At 47.5% G+C, this 20,877-nt stretch overlaps 1 protein-coding gene across 1 annotated transcript in view; it reads right to left on the bottom strand.

The window, feature by feature from the left end:
- Positions 1 to 20,877, bottom strand: part of LOC310671710 (inactive dipeptidyl peptidase 10-like) — a 60,591-nt gene that overhangs the window by 14,927 nt on the left and 24,787 nt on the right. The window contains exons 8-19 of the mRNA XM_083428150.1: positions 19,979 to 20,099; positions 18,771 to 18,925; positions 16,769 to 16,866; positions 13,103 to 13,226; positions 12,016 to 12,054; positions 8,894 to 9,001; positions 7,348 to 7,439; positions 7,195 to 7,242; positions 2,960 to 3,078; positions 1,794 to 1,841; positions 625 to 723; positions 407 to 473 (exon numbers count right to left, since the gene is read on the bottom strand). Of these exons, the coding sequence (XP_083284276.1) occupies positions 407 to 473; positions 625 to 723; positions 1,794 to 1,841; positions 2,960 to 3,078; positions 7,195 to 7,242; positions 7,348 to 7,439; positions 8,894 to 9,001; positions 12,016 to 12,054; positions 13,103 to 13,226; positions 16,769 to 16,866; positions 18,771 to 18,925; positions 19,979 to 20,099 (1,118 nt within the window). The remainder of the gene's footprint in view (positions 1 to 406; positions 474 to 624; positions 724 to 1,793; positions 1,842 to 2,959; positions 3,079 to 7,194; positions 7,243 to 7,347; positions 7,440 to 8,893; positions 9,002 to 12,015; positions 12,055 to 13,102; positions 13,227 to 16,768; positions 16,867 to 18,770; positions 18,926 to 19,978; positions 20,100 to 20,877) is intronic.

Below are 20,877 nucleotides of genomic sequence, written 5' to 3'. Positions count from 1 at the left end.
TGTGGGGGGCCAGACTATATTTTTTTTGGGGGGGGGGGGATGAACGAATTCCTATGCCCCACAAATAACCCAGAGATGCTTTCTAAATATAAGCACATATTCTACTCATGTAAAAACACACTGATTCCCGGACCATTCACGGGGTGAATTTAGAAGGCAATTGGGCAGGATCTGGCCCCCGGGCCTTAGTTTGCCTACCCATGATTTAAATCTTTGTGCACGCTTTCTCCTAATGCATGCATTTTTATAAGCACTGATCGGTTGGACAGCTACGTTGCCAAAACAGACTAAGTGCAAAATCCAGAGAGGGGGGTTATTTTTGGTTTAGTTTCGGAATGTGCAGATTGGATAACTTTGCCTTTAAATGCAATCTGAATCTTATTTCTCTCTCCTCCCCACTACTCACAGCAGCAGTAGCAATGGACAGAAGGCACACTGGTGTGGTGGCGGCAGGGTCACACGCACAGACAGGTCTGAGTTGTAAGGGAAACAAGAAGAAAAAATATGTGACTGAATATAGGAGGAGAGGCCTCGATCCAGTAGCATGCTTCTTATGATCACAGCCATGCAATGAACTTCCTGTGAGGGGCTTGGGAAGTAGAGGGACAACCTTTGTATCCTCACCGTAGCTAGCAAGTCGAAGCGACCTGAATTCCACCAACGGCATCTCTTTATGCATAAGGGCATCTTGCAAAGGGCGGTTCTCTTCCAGGAGAAGGAAGTCTGGGAGCCAGGAATGAGACAGATACCAACACTGTTAGTAGCACTTGGGCAACTCCCTACACAAGTCAGTTGTGGATGCCAGTCTTCTAGAAATAGTAAAGGTAAAGGGACCCCTGACCATTAGGTCCAGTCGTGACCGACTCTGGGGTTGCGGCGCTCATCTCGTTTTATTGGTCGAGGGAGCCGGTGTGTAGCTTCCAGGTCATGTGGCCAGCATGACTAAACCACTTCTGGCGAACCAGAGCAGCTCACGGAAACGCCATTTACCTTCCCGCCATAGTGGTACCTATTTATCTACTTGCACTGGCATGCTTTCAAACTGCTAGGTTGGCAGGAGCAGGGACTGAGCAACAGGACCTCACCCCGTCACGGGGATTCGAACTGCCAACCTTCCGATCGGCAAGTCCTAGGCTCTGTGGTTTAACCCACAGCGCCACCCGCGTCCCTTTTAGAAATAGTAGTTCCCCCACAAATATAGCAGATCTCTGGAACTCATTCCCGCAGGATGTTGCGAAAACGAGGGGCAAGGCTGCTTTTTAAAAGCTGACCTTGAATTCAAGGGGATAGGACTTAACTGCAGCTATTAGGCATGTTTCCTCCTTGTTTTTTAACTCACGAGGGAAGTAAACTACATTATTGAGTCCAAGGTGAACAATGTAGCATATATGTTTTCAAATAACACCTGAACTCTTTTTTAGGTTGGGGCAGAAAACCAGGTGGACAACTTCCCTTTGGACACAGAAAAATCAGCCACGATCAGCTCAAAGCAAGGCTCCAGACACACAGAAAGAGAACATTGCCCACACTGTCTCCCCAAACACCAGCTCCTGTGATCTGTTGAGAGATCAGTGCAAAGAAAAGCACTGGATACATGAAGACGGATGGGTTCGGATTTGCCAAACCAATGCACACTCTCAGTTACCAAATCAGAACCACAACACAAATATACTGTGTCTCAGAAAGTATCTAGATCATATTTTCCACCACCCATCAGACTAACACTGTGTTTGTTTGTTTGTTTGTTTGTTTGTTTGTTTGTTTGTTTTTAAAGCAAGCTTTCTGATACTCACCACGGGGGTTAGCTGTGCGATGAACAGAGACTTGAGGGACTCCTGGCCCTATGGGGTAGAGAAAACTCAGGTCAGTCGTAAGCAAACCATAGGCCATGTTGGGCAATTCACAAGATAAGAACTGGACACTGTTACATGCATACAGAACTTGCTTAAGTGAATGAGTTGTGTTGCTTCGAGACCATCTGTCTCTTTCTTTCCTTCATTGGACTTTGAACCCCTTGAAAAAGGGATCTATCATTTCCCCCTTTTCTTTTTGCTCTAAGAATTGATAACATCTTCATAGCCAGCCCTGAGTAGCGTCTGGCTCTAGATAAAATGTGTATATGTGTGTGTGTATCTAAATGCACGCACACAGTTTGTGTGCCCTACTGAAAATTCCATCCTCCCCAAATCTGAAGACTGCTTAAGTAAGTAAAGAGGGCATTCCTATTTGTCTGCAATTTTTTTGGACTTTACAATATAGCTGTCAACTTACAGATTTGAAAATAAGGGACCAGCAGCCTCAAAAATAAGGGATCAGCAGCCAAAATAAGGGATTTTCAGAGCACAGGTATGTTCGACATCTGAGCCCCTCTGAGCCAAAGGCAGAAAGCCCAGCCAGCAGCCAAACAAAGCCTCAAGTGGTGGTTCCCATAACACAGCAACCCGGCAAAGGGGATGCAGCAAGGAAAAACACCGTCACCTCTCCGCTGGGAAGCACTGAGCAAAGGCGAGTTCCCAGGCAACGTGGCCGATTTGATCGGCACAAGGCATGCAAGCTCCACCCCCCAGTCATTCTTAGACTCCTTATTGGGTGAGCAACGCAGCCAAGCAACACAGTTGGAGCCTCCCTCCTCCCTGGCCGGCAGGGAGGGAGAGAGAGGAGCTGCTTCCTTTGAAACCCGGGAAATTTAAGGGACATCATCAATAAGGGACAGCAGCGGGACATGGCGCTGGGATAAGGGACTTTCCCGCCAAATAAAGGACGCTTGACAGCTATGCTTGTCAGTCAGAGTGTGCGTGCATCAACATTTCAGCTTTCTATCCATCGCGGAAGGTACCTTAACAATTTTGATCCTTCCATCAGTCAGGCCCAAATGTCATAATAAAAGCAAATCTAAATATATGTATTTGGGTAAATCCACAAGTTTGTCTTGCACCTGTCTTCCCTTGCCGAAACCCACCTTTGCAGAACAATATAAAATGCCCCATCCTGGGGCTGAAACGGACATCTACAAAGGAGCAGCCGGGCTGCAGGCCGCAGGTCACACAGGTGCGGTTGAAGGAGCTGTCAAGTTCAACGCTGCCCAGGAAGAGGAGGAGAAGGACATATTGAGAAGCCTTTCCCTTTCACCCCCAAGACAGAGGGGGTGCCATGGCTTCCTCTCAGCCCCAGTGATGCCCTCATTACCCATGGTGAGCCGAAGCGCTGCGGTATTGAAAACTAGAGTTGGATGTTGGAAAATCAAGTTCAAAGGATACAACGCACAGAAGCATATGAAAACCTGAACTGGAACAGTGAGCTATATATGGATATAAGGTAATAAGATATAAGGATATAAGGATATAAGATCTCGCTTTATTGGCCAAGGGAACCAGCGTACAGCTTCCAGGTCATGTGGCCAGCATGACTAAGCCGCTTCTGGCAAACCAGAGCAGCACACCAAAACACCGTTTACCTTCCCGCCGGAGCGGTACTTCTTTATCTACTTGCACTTTGACGTGCTTTTGAACTGCTAGGTTGGCAGGAGCAGGGACCGAGTAACGGGAGCTCACCCCGTCGTGGGGATTCGAACCGCCAACCTTCTGATTGGCAAGTCCTAGGCTCAGTGGTTTAACCCACAGCGCCACCCGCGTCCCATATATATGGATATACTGGACTCTAATAATTGTGATATCCTAATACTCCTCCTTTGATTCTCCCATTCTTGTTCTGCTTTTGTTTCAAATGACAAAATTATTAAAAAAATAATAATTAAGGAAAGAGAATCCGGTCCAAATGATGTTGGGCACCTTCATGATGCCGCTTCTCTTATGACATTCAAATAATTTGTTCCTCGGATCCTACCTTTTCCATGAAGCTCTTGGTTCAAGCCTCTGTTCCCATGCCTTATTCCAGCTAAGCCTATATAACCCAACCTTCCCCAATCGGATGCCCTCCATGGGATTTTTGGATGACAGCCAGCCTGGTTACAAACATCACTGGGACTGAATGGATAGTTACCTACAGATATGAAAAAGTGCCATGCAAAACAAGCAATGATATTTTACCACATACAAAAAAAATAATGTACTTAATGGGCAGAGATGGAACCTGCTGCATCCCCATCCTATAGATCAGGATTTCCCCAACTTGGGTCTCCAGCTGCTTTAGGACTACAACTCCCATCATTGTTAACTAGCAGGACCAGTCGTCAGGGATGATGGGAATTGTAGTCCAAAACCAGCTGGAGACCTAAGTTTGGAAAATTCTGCTATAGATGCATTAATTGAAATTGACAGAGGAGCAGCACCTTAACACATGAAAAATGCTTTTTAAAAAAAAATTCAACTCAGTGGAATTTTTCTATTTCGGTCTGAATATTTCCTTTTCCCTGAATGACTGAATGAAAATGAATGAAAAAGTCTGGCTAGGGAGGATGGGTGAGATTCGGGATGTAATTCCACCTGAATGCCACTAGGTGACAGCAATTTCACACAGGCAAAAACTCTTTAACCAGGCCTTTGGTTGATCTAATTTACATCCTATGCCCTTTTAAAATGTTGTTGTTTTTTTCCGGGGGGGGGGGGAGGGGGCTATTGCGTTGTTTTTGTTTTTATTAGTTATTTTGTGGTTTTATATCTCGATTTTATTTTGCAAACTGTCCTGAGACCCCCAGGGAATAAATTCAATTAATAATAATAATAATAATAACAATAATAATAATAATAATAATAATAATTTACTATTTGCCTGGCTCATAAACATTAGAACAGGCAGTCTTTTAAAGCAAGGCTCTAGACCAGATTCAGACCCTTATATACCTCTAGTGTGGAAGGGATACTTCTGTTCTTTGATGGGGCCACTGAGAAGTACAGTGGTACCCCGGGTTACAGACGCTTCAGGTTACAGACTCTGCTAACCCAGAAATAGTACCTCGGGTTAAGAACTTTGCTTCAGGATGAGAACAGAAATTGTGCGGCGGCGGCGGCGGCGGCGCAGCAGCAGCAGCGGTTGGCCCCATTAGCTAAAGTGGCGCTTCAGGATAAGAACAGTCTCAGGTTAAGAATGGACCTCTGGAACGAATTAAGTACGTAACCAGAGGTACCACTGTAGAGGAGAATTAACAGGGACACATTTCCCCTGCCTCTCTTCCGACACAGGCCTTCATACAGGGTGATCAAAGCCGTTTGTGTGTCAAAACCAGGCCCCGATTGAAATGGATCTAGAGAATCAGTTTCCTCCATGACCACTTGCTCAAGAACCTTGCCCAAGAAGGGGAGATTGGCAGTTGGCCAGTAATTACTTAGATTTTCAAACTGAGGGAGGCTTTCTTGAGGAGTGGCTTTCTCATTGCCTCCTTCGAGCTGGCAGGGACCACCCCCTCTCGTAAAGAGACATTAGCCACCGCCCTGGAGGTGACAGAAGGAGGTGTCCTCTCCATAGCTGTCAACTTTTCCCTTTTCTTCTAAGGAATCCTATTCAGAAGAAGGGAATTTCCCTTAAAAAAGGGAAACGTTGACAGCTATGGTCCTCTAACTGATAGTTTTTATCAGCCAAGAGGGTTCAGAGTGCAAGTGGTGGTCGCCCTGTCCGGTCCAAGCACCTTGTCTACAACCTCGAGCCTTACCAACTCAAAGTCATCCAACGTAACAGGGCTAGACAGTGCTCTGGACACCTCTTGAGATTCACTTGCAGATGCAAGTGATTTGATCCTCAAAATGCTTTGCAAACAAGTCGCAGCATGCTACCATGGGACTGATTGATTGATTAATTGATTATTTAATATACCATCCTATACCCGGGGGCGTCTCAGGGTGGTTCACAGAATAAAATCAAGATATAAAACCACAAAACACATAATAAAAATAAAAACAACAACCCAATAAAGGTAAAGGTAAAGGGACCCCTGACCATTAGGTCCAGTCGTGACCGACTCTGGGGTTGCGGCGCTCATCTTGCTTTATTGGCCAAGGGAGCCAGCGTACAGCTTCCGGGTCATGTGGCCAGCATGACTAAGCCGCTTCTGGTGAACCAGAGCAGCGCACGGAAATGCCGTTTACCTTCCCGTCAGAGTGGTACCTATTTGTCTACTTGCACTTTGACGTGCTTTCGAACTGCTAGGTTGGCAGGAGCAGGGACTGAGCAACGGGAGCTCACCCTGTCGCGGGGATTCGAACCGCCAACCTTCTGATTGGCAAGTCCTAGGCGTCACCCGTGTCCCGAACAACCCAATAGCCCCCCCCAAAAAACACATTTTAAAAGGGCATAGGATGTAAATCAGATCAACCCAAGGCCTAGTTAAAAAGGAACGCCTAAAGGTCTATAATGAAGGCGCCAGGAAAACTTCCCAGGGGAGAGCATTCCGCAGACGGGGAGCCACTGCAGAGAAGGCCCTGTTCTCGTGTTACCACCCTCCGGACCTCTCAAGGAGGAGGCACACAAAGAAGGGCCTCAGAAGATGATCTCAGGGTCTGGGTAGGTTCATGTGGAAAGAGATGGTCCTTGAAGTATTGCTGTCCTGAGTCCTTTAAGGTTTTATAGGTCCAAACCTATTGGGCCCAGAAACTAATTGGTAGCCAGTGCATTCGGACCAGGATCGGTGTAATATGCTCAAACCGTCTTGCCCCGGAGAGCAAGCTGGCTGCTGAATTCTGCACTAGCTGAAGTTTCCGAACCGTCTTCAGATGGCACTCCGGGCCATTGAGGCCACCTGAGCCTCGAGCGACAGCAAAGGATCCAGGAGGACGCCCAAGCTACGAACCTGCTCCTTTGGTGGAAGCGTAACCCCATCAAGAGCAGGCGACCTCCCACCCATCTGGTCTAGGGAACCACCCACTAACAGTGCCTCATTCTTATCTGCACTGAGTTTCAGTTTGTTGGCTCTCATCCAGTCCATTAGTGAGGCAAAACACTGGGATCTGTCACATCCTTCTTTGTAGAAAGAAGTATCATGAAACTCAGTGGTAAAACAGACCCTAAATGTTTGGAGAAGGAGGTGGTTACAAGAAAAAATAGCTTAGTGAGCATTGAGGATACTTAATGGGCCCAAAATACTGACTGGTGGTGGTGGGGAGACACAGAAAGCTGGAACAATGGTGGAATAGAGTTTCCTGGAATATGGCATGGCTGGTTAGCTGGAACCCTGAACAGAAGATCCTATTTGTGTGCTGTATAAATCCCAAGCATTATTAGTAGGCCATGAGTTGGAATACTCACCTGTATAAATGTTTGGAGCTGAGCCTGTCTTCAGAACTCAGGAAATATCTAAGGAAAAGGACAGTGTCAGCAGAGACATAGTTTTCCCCACCTACTTCCATCTTCAGGAGCTGCTCTGGGGAACGGATAGGACCATGGCCTCCGTGTACTCACAGCCGTTTGCTGTTCTCATCATAGGCTAGGATCCTGGTGACGTCCCAGTTCCCAGAGGTCAGGAGGCGTACACTGCTCTCCTTGCGACTGGGCTGGCAGGAGAAAGAAGAAGGGGGTAGAGAAGACTCACATGTGTCATCACGATCCATGTGTTATTGCTAACTTCTTGCCACTGTTCCCCTCTGTTCCTGCAGTCAGACATGCAAAACGCAAGCAAACTCAAGAAATTCACCTGCTGAACTTCTGCATATTGGGTTGCTATTGGGTCCATGTCTAGTTAAAGGGGTGGGGGTAGGAATCCCAGATGGAAAATGATTATTGTTCTGGAAGCTGGGGTTTCATGGTACAATGGTACCTCGGGTTAAGTACTTAACTCGTTCCAGAGGTCCGTTCTTAACCTGAAACTGTTCTTAACCCAAAGCACCACTTTAGCTAATGGGGCCTCCTGCTGCCGCCGCGCAGTTTCTGTTCTCATCCTGAAGCAAAGTTCTTAACCCGAGGTACTATTTCTGGGTTAGCGGAGTCTGTAACCTGAAGCGTATGTAACCTGAAGCGTATGTAACCCGAGGTACCACTGTATATTGAATATTTTCCTTCAGACTGAGCTGAGGATCACAGTAATGGACACACTCTTTTTCTCCAGTTTCCTGTGCATAATGTCTCTCACACATCATTCCAGTTTCCTTATTAACTGTTCCCTTTGGTCTTCCTTCTTCCCCCAGTGCCCAGTCTGTGGTTCCTCCTTTTCCCGTTTGTTATGTACTGAGTTGAATAGGATCCAAAATGCAGCAGTCTGATTGGTCCTAGAACAATAGGATTCAGAATGCAGCAGTCTGATTGGTCCTAGAACAATAGGATCCAGAATGCAGCAGTCTGATTGGTCCACAGGAGCCACCCAATCCAGCTCCAGGTGGAAGTGAATCCGCAACCTGATCGGTCTACAGGAGTATTCTGGAATTAGCCAATCATGTGGGGCCCATTGTGTAAATAATGTATATAAAGCAGACATTCTGGGGGAACTTCCATTGCTACTCACCACTATGAGATGAATAAAGAGCATGAAATCCACTCTCGACTCTGAGTATATTTCACCATTACTACCATGCAGTGAACCACAGAGAGTTTCCAAGTTTTGCTTTTGCTTTTCTTGACAGGGTTACTGTGCCTTTAATACCAGGCACCAGCCAACATGGTACCCGCTGGAGATGTTTTTGTTGGGCTCTCAACTCCCAGCAGCCCCAGCTGGCATGGCCTATGGCCAGGGATTCTGGGAGATGTAGTCCAACAACACCTGGAAGTCACCAAGTTAGGTACCCCTGAAACATGCCTTATGAAATTCAGCCAAAATCAGCACACCGTCCTAGAGGCACAACTTGCCCAATCCTGCTTTCAAATGTCTCATGGGACACGGCACAAGATGGGAGGCCAGCAGGCATATGGAGAAGCAAACAGCAACTTCTGTAGGAAGCTGTTCCTCCTCTGAAAATGGGGGGGTTTAAAGTTGGCAGTCACATACAGCAGGTGGTTATCGGGTAGCTAAATTTACCTGCGTGGAAAGCATGGTGACGTGGTGGAATTCTCCACGAGGCCCTTGCTTCACAGGCACCGGCAGAAAAAGGGTCTCGGCGTCTTCAGAAAAGATAGGCATTCCTTGCTGGGATACATAGGAAGGAAGATGTGAATGCATTGCTGGATACGCAGGTGAGTGTTTGATATTATTATTATTATTATTATTATTATTATTATTATTATCATTAATTGTTATTAGTATACTGCCCTATACCCTAAGGGCAGTTACAACATAAAATCACAATATAAAAAAACAGAAAATACAAAATAAAAACAAAAACAACCCATTACATTTTAAAAGGCTATAAATTGAAACCGGAGACGGTATATGTACCTTTCCTTGCTTATTTGTTTGTTTTGTATCACAGAAAAACTTCAATAAAAATTATAGGGGAAAGAGGGCATTTGGATGTCAATCAGCCAAAGGTCTTGTTAAAGAGGAACGTTTTTGCCTTATTATTATTATTATTAGACCTCTGATGGGTGTGGGCCGTCCCCCTCCTTTGCCCGTGTGCCTCCCTAACCCAGGTTGTGGTTATGCTGTTGCCCAGGAGGCTGTCCTTCTTAAAAACAGACTCTAGGCACCTCAGGTAAACTCACCAAGAAACAAGTTAAGTGTACTAAACTGGGAGCCCTGCTTACACCTTGGCCTCCAGGCCCACTTTGGCTTGCTCCTCCGGTTCCCTTCTATACGAAATTCTCCCTTCAAGTACGGTGGTACCCCGCAAGACGAATGCCTCGGAAGACGAAAAACTCGCAAGACGAAAGAGTTTTCCATTTTCTGAGGTGCTTCGCAAGACGGATTTCCCTAAGGGCTTGCTTCGCTAGACGAAACGGCCCTGCCTCTTGTGTCATGGCGACGGTCACTGCACGCACGCCCGCTCGCTTCCCTGCTCCTCCGGCTCCCTCCCACCTTCCGGCTGACAGTTAGTGCCTCGCGCCGCTGCCCACCCCCCTCGTGCGCTCCCCTCAGAGAGCCGTTGCCACCAGCACCTCTCTCTCCCTGGAGTCGCGCTCCTGAGCCCCGCCGCCCTCCAGCAGCTGCGTCGCACGGTGGCCACAACGCGCGGGTGAGTCTGAGGTACCGGCTGCGGCAGCTGTCCTGCTTCTCCCCGCCCCTCCCCACCGTTGTCAGTGTTTAAATGCAGTGGTGCTTCGCAAGACGCAGAAACTCATACAACGAAAAAACTCGCGGAACAAATTAATTTCGTCTTGCGAGGCACCACTGTATTTCCCCTTTGACCCGGGACCTCCTGTAACTATACGTAGTGACAGGCAGCCATGCTCTGAGCAGCACTGGGTGAACCGAGTCTAGCTGCCACCACGTTCATTTCCCACAGGGCCTCAGAGTGAGGCTCGCTTGGGGGCATGTGGGAAATGAAGACACCTGCCAAACCTGGCTCAAGTGTGCTGCCAGGCTGGACATTGATTAATTTATTTTACATGGTTCCGAACACCCTGGGTTTGCATTGCATAGGATGCTGCCTAACCATTAATCCATCTAAAGGTAAAGGACTCCTGGATGGTTAAGTCCAGTCAAGGGCAACTATGGGGTTGGGGCGCTCATCTTGCTTTCAGGCTGAGGGAGCCGGCGTTTGTCCACAGACAGCTTTCCGAGTCATGTGGAAAGCATGGCTAAACCGCTTCTGGCGCAACGGAGACCAGAGTGCATGGAAACGCCGTTTATCTTCCCACTGCAGTGGTACCTATTTATCTACTTGCACTTTGACGTGCTTTCAAACTGCTAGGTTGGCAGAAGCTGGGACAGAGCAACGGGAGCTCACCCTGTCGCGGGGATTCGAACCGCCGACCTTCTGACTGGCAAGCCCAAGAGGCTCTGTGGTTTAGACCACAGCCCCACCCGATGTCCACTAGGTTTAGTACTGTCTACACTGACTGGTAGCAGATCTCCAGGACTTCCGGGAGGAGTCTCTATCCGGCCTACCACAGATATGCCGAAGATTAAACCATGGTGCTTCTGCATGCGAAGCCAACCCTTTCTCCCTCTCCACTTGGGTTGCCTTATGTCCTCTGTTTCTCCTCAACTCCTCAACCCCCAAGCAAAAAATGTTTCATGGTTTTTGGGTCATGGGCCAGGCTGTGAATATTCAGTAGGTCCTGGATTTCCTGGTACTTGCAGTGGACGCAGCCTGAGGCAAAGATGGCTGACCTGTGCCCCTCCAGATATTGTCTCCCATCACCCCAACCATTAAATCCAACAACATCTGGAAGACCGCACAGGTTCCCTACCCCTCGAGGACACACCGAAGGAACTATCCAAAGTCAAAACAACCAGCAGAAAAACTAAACACATATAGTGATATTATTTCATGTTATGAAATGGATGAATAATTTGGAGAAGGCATTTTTAAGTTCTTGTCCACCATCTCTGTGGCTGTGCACTTATTGGCCAGAATATCAGAAGCTGGCAATAGGTTTGCTTCCACACACAAAGGCCTCTCCAAGCTGCTATTGCTTTTTGTTTTGCTTTGTTTGTTTGTTTTTTAAAAAAATTATCGACCGAGGGAGCCAGCGTACAGCTTCCAGCTCATGTGGCCATCTACTTGCACAAAGTGCAAGTAGATAAATAGATTCCGCTTCTGGCGAACCAGAGCAGCACACTGAAGCGCTGTGTACCTTCCTGCTGGAGCGGAATCTATTTATCTACTTGCACTGTGATGTGCTTTCGAACTGCTAGGTTGGCAGGAGCAGGGACCGAGCAACGGGAGCTCACCCCGTTGCAGGGATTCGACCCACCGACCTTCTGATCGGCAAGTCCTAGGCTCAGTGGTTTAACCCACAGCGCCACCCGCGTCTCTTTTAGCTGCTATTGCTTTTCTGCCATCAGCTGGGAGCAGAACTAGCTTATTCTGGATAGCAAACATTTACAACTTGGGTCTTTTAGGTTTCCTGACATCCCTTGCTAAATGAATGGTCATTTTTTGTTTGCAATGATGATTGACATGGACATTTTGAAGAAAAAAATATATATATGTCAGTTGATTGACAGATAAACAGCAATTTCCTGATGAGATGTGGGAATGTAGCTGGCCTGGCATAGGGAATAATAAAGGAGCAAAATGATCTCAAGCCTCTTACCTGCATGTCCACCCAGAAATCTGAAGTCACTTTGTATCTCTAAGAGGATGCAAAACGTGGTTAGCAAAGCGTTTGAGAGAAAATAGGATAAAACGTCACCCTGGTACCTCATACTACACCCCCAACCACAACCCCACTCCTGTATTCTTTATTAACTCCCTGAGGTACTAAATTAGAACCCTCTATCCCCCCTTTTATGAAAGGATGCATTTAAAAGGTGTATTTTGAAAGGCTTTCTAAAAAAAAAGACTTTTAAAAGGTAGCTATAGTACGGACTCCATGCAGAGAAACCCAGTTCTCTCACACACAGAAGTACATGAGGGACAATTTTGGTATAGCTGTTAAATACCAAGACCTGGAAGACCAGGTGTGAAACCCCCAATTCTGCCATCGAGCCCGTTGGGGCCAGTCACCATCTTTTAGCCCAGGCATCCCCAAAGTCAGCCCTCCAGATGTTTTGGGACTACAATTCCCATCATCCCTGACCACTAGTCCTGTTAGCTAGGGATGATGGGAGTTGTAGTCCCAAAACATCTGGAGGGCCGAGTTTGGGGGTGCCTGTCTTAGCCTAACCTACCTCACAAGGTTGTTGTGAGGTGGGGGAGAATCAGGTGCACGCCACTTTGAGCAGAGCACCTTGGAGGAAAGGTGGGATAGAGGAATGTCATAGCAAAATAATAAAGGTAAAGGTACCCCTGCCCGTACAGGCCAGTCTTGACAGACTCTAGGGTTGTGTGCCCATCTCACTCAAGAGGCCGGGGGCCAGCGCTGTCCGGAGACACTTCCGGGTCACGTGGCCAGCGTGACATCGCTGCTCTGGCGAGCCAGAGCCGCACACGGAAACGCCGTTTACCTTCCTGCTAGTAAGCGGTCCCTATTTATCTACTTGCACCCGGGAGTGCTTTCGAACTGCTAGGTTGGCAGGCGCTGGGACCGAACAACAGGAGCACACCCCACCGCGGGGATTCGAACCGCCGACCTTTCGATCGGCAAGCCCTAGGCGCTGATGCTTTTACTCACAGCGCCACCCGTGTCCCTACAAGCGAAATAATATAGGTGTATTAAAATACTTAGTAACGGAGCTCACCTCAGTGCAGGTCCCTGTGGCAGCTTCACACAGACTCAGCACAGACATGTTCTGCGGCCTATTTAACCATCGCACAGCCAACCGGGAGTGCCCCACCCATTTTACCATGGTGATGTAATATTCCCTGGAAAGAGAGCAGTAGTGAAACCAGCATGCTTGGGAGGGAGGAAACTAAACAGTCTTGGCTCCCTCAGGGGTCATTTGGCAAAAAGTTCAGCGATCAGCATATCCAGGCCCCTTTCTTTGCATTCTTGCCCTGTGCCGGACAGGAAGTACAAAAAAAAAAAGCTTCTGAACTGACTGGCACAGAGAGATGTCAAAGAATTTGGTTTGAAAGGGAAAACAGCAATGGCTGTACTTTGCACGTTCTTCTGAGATCAGTAACGGAAATATGACCGGCATTCACTAGTGTCGTTTTTTCAGTCCGCAAACGTTAGGTAAATAATTACAGGTTGCATGTGGACTAACTGTGGTGGACGCCATAGGAGCTGGTTCCTAGGGGCTGTAGGGACTTTGGCCACCACAATAAAATATTTGAGGGGACTAGGCCCCCATAATGCTTTTGAATCATGGTGCTGGAGGAGACTCTTGAGAGTCCCATAGAATGCAAGAAGAACAAAGCTGTCCATTCTTAAGGAAATCAGCCCTGAGTGCTCACTGGAAGGACAGATCCTGAAGCTGAGGCTCCAATACTTTGGCCACCTCATGAGAAGAGAAGACTCACTGGAAAAGACCCTGATGTTGGGAAAGATGGAGGGCACAAGAAGAAGAAGAAGAAGAAGAGTTTGGATTTGATATCCCACTTTATCACTACCCAAAGGAGTCTCAAAGCGGCTCACATTCTCCTTACCCTTCCTTCCCCACAACAAACATTCTGTGAGGTGAGTGGGGCTGAGAGACTTCAAAGAAGTGTGACTAGCCCAAGGTCACCCAGCAGCTGCATGTGGAGGAGCGGAGACACGAACCCGGTTCCCCAGATCACAAGTCTACCGCTCTTAACCACTACACCACACTGGCTCTCGGGAAAAGGGGACAACAGAGGACGAGATGGTTGGACAATGCTCTCAAAGCTACCAGCATGAGTTTGACCAAACTGTGGGAGGCAGTGGAAGACAGCAGTGCCTGGCGTGCTCTGGTCCATGGGGTCATGAAGAGTCGGACACGATTAAACGACTAAACAACAACAACAAAGTCCCTCACAAAGCTGATGGGCATTCCCATTCAAATGGTGTGTGTGCACCACATCATGTAATAGATGATGCAGGGGGGGCTTACCTGGGCCCCACAATATTTTACTCAAGCTGGCACCCCCTGTTGGACGCTATGCATTAAAAAAGGAGTGGGAAACCTGTTGCCCTTGTTATAAGAATTCTAAGTTCTCCAATATGGAATAAAAAGTTAAAGGGACCCCTGACCATTAGGTCCAGTCGTGATTGACTCTGGGGTTGTGGCGCTCATCTCGCTTTATTGGCCGAGGGAGCCGGTGTACAGCTTCCGGGTCATGTGGCCAGCATGACTAAGCCGCTTCTGGCGAACCAGAGCAGCACACGGAAACGCCGTTTACCTTGCCGCCGGAGCGGTACCTATTGATCTACTTGCACTTTGACGCGCTTTCGAACTGCTAGGTTGGCAGGAGCAGGGACCGAGCAACGGGAGCTCACCCCGTCACGCGGATTCGAACCGCCGACCTTCTGATCGGCAAGTCCTAGGCTCTGTGGTTTAACCCACAGCGCCACCCACGTCCCCCAATATAGAATAAATATTCATAAATGCAGACATATCTAAATATGTCTGAAATAGCATGGGAGAGCAATCCTGAAGCCATTCTGACTCTCCCAATGACCTCACTTTAACTCTTACTCTACAGTAAGGGAGGCAAATGGGGAAAGCCTTCCCATTGTCTTTTCACTTACAAATCTGATCTTAAGGGCATAATTGTTTATGAATAGGGTGAGCCTGTCACCTGGATTCAGGAACTAAAGAACTAACCATCACAAAAGAATTGCCAGGCTGCTCAGGTAATGCAATCAGTGACTATTGTCAGGTATTCTGGCAGACAGGATTTATGCTGTAGATTGCCTCCTATGATGTATGTATGTATGATGTATGGAAGTGAGAAGTGAGAGCTGGACCATAAAGAAGGCTGATCGCCGAAGAATTGACGCTTTTGAATTATGTTGCTGGAGGAAACTCTTGAGAGTCCCATAGAATGCAAGAAGAACAAACCTATCCATTCTTAAGGAAATCAGCCCTGAGTGCTCACTGGAAGGACAGATCGTGAAGCTGAGGCTCCAATACTTTGGCCACCTCATGAGAAGAGAAGACTCCATGGAAAAGACCCTGATGTTGGGAAAGATGGAGGGCACAAGGAGAAGGGGACGACAGAGGACGAGGTGGTTGGACAGTGTTCTCAAAGCTACAAACATGAATCTGACCAAACTGCGGGTGGCAGTGGAAGACAGGAGTGCCTGGTGTGCTCTGGTCCATGGGGTCACGAAGAGTCGGACACGACTGAACGACTAAACAACAACAACATGTATGACTGGGGAGTGGTTTTTTGCTAAGGGCAATGTCTTTAAAGGTTCCTGCACACTTTTGTTCAGGGCCTCTCCCTCCTTGGAAGGGGGGCAGGGAACTCTGTTGCAACAGAGATAATAAATATCTGCCTTGTTTTCCACTGGATCCTGCCTCCATTCATTTTTCTCTGACCAGTCATGGACTTAGGGGACTCGGAATCCCAATGCGGAGTTGGGCAGCAAAAGCGAAACCCCAATTTTTACATCACCCTTCAAGCACAGCCCCTTATACATCATATTACAGTAGTCCAGGTGGGAGGTCAACAGAGCATGGTGATGATGACACTAGTAATAACAGCAGCAGCAACAATGAAACAAGAAGAAATTCCGAAGAAAGAAGAATGGCAGGCGAAATTAATGGACTATGCAGAATTGGACCAAATGACAGGAAGGATTCGAAACCTGCGGGACCAGAGATTTACAGAAGATTGGAAGAAGTATATGAATTATTTGAAGAGCAACTGTAATCAACAAATTACGCTAGTAGGACTATAAGAAGCTTTGTAAGGAGAAATATCCGAAGTGTTTACAAAGTAGAAAAAGATAGAGATATTGGTTATGAGTTTGAAATGTAATAGGGAAGATAAGAAATGCATACTGAGAGATTAGATTGGAAAATTTTCTGACAGGATTGATGGAAGTCAAAAATTTGAATAAGATGTAAAAGTATGTTTAATTACTGTTGAGAAAGATATGTTAAAAAAACCAATAAAAATTATATATATATATATATATATATATATATATATATAAACAGCAGCAGTAGCAACAACAATAGTAGCAGCAAATTTTTACAGACTTAAGCAGTGGTACTCAGGGGTACGCATACCCCTAAACATTTTGTACTCTTTGTACTTTTGTGTATTTATTTTTCCTGATTTAAACTATAAAATGGTGATTTTCTTGAGTCAAAATGAGAGTACCCCTAAACATTTTTTTAATAGAAAAAAAGCACCGGGTATAAGGGGAACAAATTTGGATCGGAAGTGTGGCCACACGGCTCAAAGGACACGCTTCCTGAACTTGCAGCTGTTTGGATAAAGGGAAACAAAATTCCACCAGGCAACCTCGACCCGCCCTTCCCCTTCACCTGCCCTGGAAGGATTCCGGAGGCAGGAGCTCCAGCAGGTGAAGAGCTCCAGATAGGTTCACCACAAAGAGTTGAACAGAAGGGATGGGCTGTCCGGCCTGAGAAGAGAAGAGAAAGTGGAGAGACAGGAGGAAGTCAAGGGCAAGGAACAAAATATGTGAACACATCAGGGTGGGAGGTCAACATGCAACAGCAGGAGCTGTCATCAGTCATAAGCATTGATGCACTAATAGACAGGCCTGTGGTACAAGCAAACCCTATTCCATAGGAATGGGGAACCTGTGACCCTCCAGATGTTGTTGGACTACAGATCCCATGAGCACTAGCTAGGATGGCTAGGGATAATGGGATGTTGGGAAACTGTGTACATGCAGCTACTCACACAGAGTCACTTAAGGTTTGGCAGACAGCCAGGAGGCAATCTGAAGGAGTAAGTCTGCCTGGTGATAACAGAGGCATGAAGACAGCTCCCTGATTGGTCAAGCTCTCTCAAGGGAGTGATAATTAATGGCCTACTAACTGGAATGTGTTCAGAGCTCAGTATTCAGAGTTCAGTGTGTCAGTGAGTGTAGGAGTTGTGAGTCGTGTCAGAAAGAGCTAGCAAAAGATCCGTGTTCTTTTCTGTAAATAGTCCACTGTATATAATAAACACCTAACTACAATTCCTGGTTCCTGCTTCATCTATCCTGTCTGCAGCCAAGTCGCCAATTGCTTCCGTGGATTCTGCGTTTACTCTGCTAGGTCTGGCTACGGTCCTGCAACTAGTCGGAAAGTTGCGGAACACCAATAGGTTTTGCCAATAGGTTATGGGCCCAGATTGGCGCAGATTGGTTGTAGTTTAGCAACATATTTAGGACTACAGGTTCCTCATTTCTTGCTTTGAGGTGCCAAGAGTCTACACCTGGCCCCGCAAACCCTTAAGACCAGACCCTCCATGTGTCCCTATTTTCCAGAATTTACAGAAGCAATCCTGGTTTCTGATATGATCCCGGAATATCCCGCTTTACCTTAGGACATCTCTATTTTCATCAGAGATGTTGGACAGCTGTGTAAGACAGGTGTGGGGAACCCTAACCCTCCTGATGTTACTGAACTACATGCCATTGGCCATGTTTTCTGGGGCTGATGGGAGTTGTAGTTCAACAAAATCTGGAGGCCCAAAGGTTCCCCTCACACCCAGTTTGAGAGGATAAATGTGCAAAGTTAGACCAGCAAAAACCTGCAGGTTGGTTGGTTCCTCTAAGGCAGGCATAGCCAAACTTGGTACTCCAGCTGTTTTGAGACTACAATTCCCATCATCCCTGACCACTGGTCCTGTCAGCTATGGATGATGGGAGTTGTAGTCCCAAAACAGCTGGAGGGCCAAGTTTGGCCATGCCTGCTCTAAGGTCACCTAAACATCCTTGTGACTGCTGGCCTCCCTCTAGTCCACCCCTTGTAGGGGAGGATAGAAGCATAGCTGTCAACTGTCCCTTATTTGGCGGGAAAGTCCCTTATCCCAGTGCCGTGTCCTGCTGCTATCCCTTATTGATGATGTTCCTTAAATTTCCCGGGTTTCAAAGGAAGCAGCTCCTCTCCCTCCCTCCCTGCCGGCCAGGGAGGAGGGAGGCTCCAGCTGTGTTGCTTGGCTGCATAGCTCACCCAATAAGGAGTCTAAGAACGACTGCGGGCTGGAGCTTGCATGCCTTGTGCCGGCCGATCAAATCGGCCGCGTTGCCTGGGGACTCGCCTTTGCTCAGCGCTTCCCAGCGGAGAGGTGACGGTGGTTTTCCCTGCTGCATTCCCTTTGCTGGGTTGCTGCGCTGTGGGTACCACCGCTTGAGGCTTCGTTTGGTCGCTGGCTGGGCTTTCTGCCTTTGGCTCGGAGGGGCTCAGAAGTTGAACATACCTGTGCCTGGAAAATCCCTTATTTTGGCTGCTGATCCCTTATTTTCGAGGCTGCTGGTCCCTTATTTTCAAATCTATAAGTTGACAGCTATGGATATAGCTAAGTGAGACTCACCTTAGGATAGGGATAGTGTTGGCTGGTAGGGTATTTTCCTCCAAGAAACTGGGGCAGTTCCATCTTTGGCACCAGGGAGTTGTTGATGGAAAGATAGGCTAGCCACATGCTATCAGGTGAACACCAGTGAGCGCTGGCAGTCTGCAGGATCTCCTCTTGGAAGCAAGGGGGGATATCAGATATGAGTATCAAGCAGTAAACCACGACTGCTGGAGCCCACCTGCCTTTCCTCATGAGAAATGCAGAATGCACACAGAATGCACAAAGGGGCACACCTTGTCTCCGAAAACATCTGCGTCTCTGTTACTTTCACCTAGATTACTTGTTCAGACCCCTCCCCTCTCATTCACCCATTATTTTCAGGCCTCAACAGGCAGGTCACTCTGAACGGTTCTACCAATGCCATCCCTGAAAGCAGCATATTTATTTCTGGAAAGGTTAAATAAGGAAATAGCTCCCCCTGCAGGCCATGGAAGACACAACTGGCCAGTGGACTTCATTGCACTTTGGAGTGCTTCATTTAACTTTAATTAAACTGAACTAAGCCTTTATCGATGTTTTGCTGAGTTCTTAAAAGACAGGAGAAAGTGCAAATTGCTCCTAAAGGTAAAGGTACCCCTGCCCGTACGGGCCAGTCGTGTCCGACTCTAGGGTTGTGCACCCATCTCACTTAAGAGGCCGGGGGCCAGCGCTGTCCGGAGACACTTCCAGGTCACGTGGCCAGCGTGACGAAGCTGCTCTGGCGAACCAGCTTCCCGCTATAAAGCGGTCCCTATTTATCTACTTGCACTTAAGAGTGCTTTCGAACTGCTAGGTGGGCAGGAGCTGGGACCGAAAGACGAGAGCTCACCCCGCCGCGGGGATTTAAACCGCCAACCATGCGATCGGCAAGTCCTAGGCACTGAGTTTTTACCCACAGCGCCACCCGCGTCCCTTGCTCCTAAATGGCCATTAATCACCACTGTATGAACTCAGAGGAGAATTGAGAGGAACTATTTTTTGTTTATTTCATAAAATTTGTACACTGCTCGATTGTTAAAAAAAAAGAAAGCCCTCAGAAGTAAAGGCAAGACTTTTAAAATCACAGGTGTGTGAAAGCATTCCACTGTGTTATTTTGGCACTGCAAAGCGGATGGGGCGATGCCACCCCCTAGAAGACTGCTGCCCCAGGACTCCTGACTGTGTTCATAGGGCCTTGACCTACTCACCTTCATATAGCCAGTCAGCAATCCCATTGAAGACAACTGCTTGGCGTCCAGATGTGGTGATGCGTTTGGCCCGGCTGGAGACTCCAGGCTGATAATAAATGTCGTTATCCAGGATAAAAACCTGAGAAGGGAATAAATCAGTAAGATGACTGGAACTTCTGGTTCTATGATCGCTACCAGGGATGCAATTCGGTAATTTTAGATTCTATACTGAATTCAGACAGCAAGGCATATTCCCTCTTTTACTTCAAAATGTGTTAAGCCAACCCTGCTGTATTTTCAATCTGTCACCCCCGCTCCCCAAGTGTTATGTACTGAGTTGAATAGGATCCAAAATGCAGCAGTCTGATTGGTCCTAGAACAATAGGATTCAGAATGCAGCAGTCTGATTGGTCCTAGAACAATGCAGCAGTATGATTGGTCCACAGGAGCCACCCAATCCAGCTCCAGTTAGAAGTGAATCCACAACCTGATTGGCCTACAGGAGAATCCCGGAATTAGCCAATCACGTGGGGCCCATTGTGTAAATAATGTATATAAAGCAGAGATTGTGGGGGAACCTCCATTCCTCCTCACCACTATGAGATGAATAAAGAGCATGAAATCCACTCTCGACTCCGAGTATATTTCACCAAGTCAGCAGAGTTCTTCTGCCCTAAAGTCCTGCCCCAGTGGCACCACGGGTGATCACAGCAACTTTCTAGGGAGGCTAACCTTAACTAAATAGGTTGGGGAGCCAAAGAGCAACTTCACAGGCAAATTGCTGGCTTATGTTGCCGTTATCCACTAGGGATCCCTTCTCCAGGTCTTGCCCACAGGGATCAACTGTTGTTGTTGCTGCTGCTGCTGCTGCAGCCATGCTCACAAAGCTCTAACTCAAACTGCTGAGGATGGAAATC

The sequence above is a fragment of the Podarcis tiliguerta genome (assembly GCF_965153285.1).
Source record: "Podarcis tiliguerta genome assembly, chromosome: 2".
Lineage (NCBI taxonomy): Eukaryota > Metazoa > Chordata > Lepidosauria > Squamata > Lacertidae > Podarcis > Podarcis tiliguerta.
The sequence above is the reverse complement of the archived record's forward strand: the minus strand, read 5'-3'. Positions and strand labels throughout refer to the sequence as shown.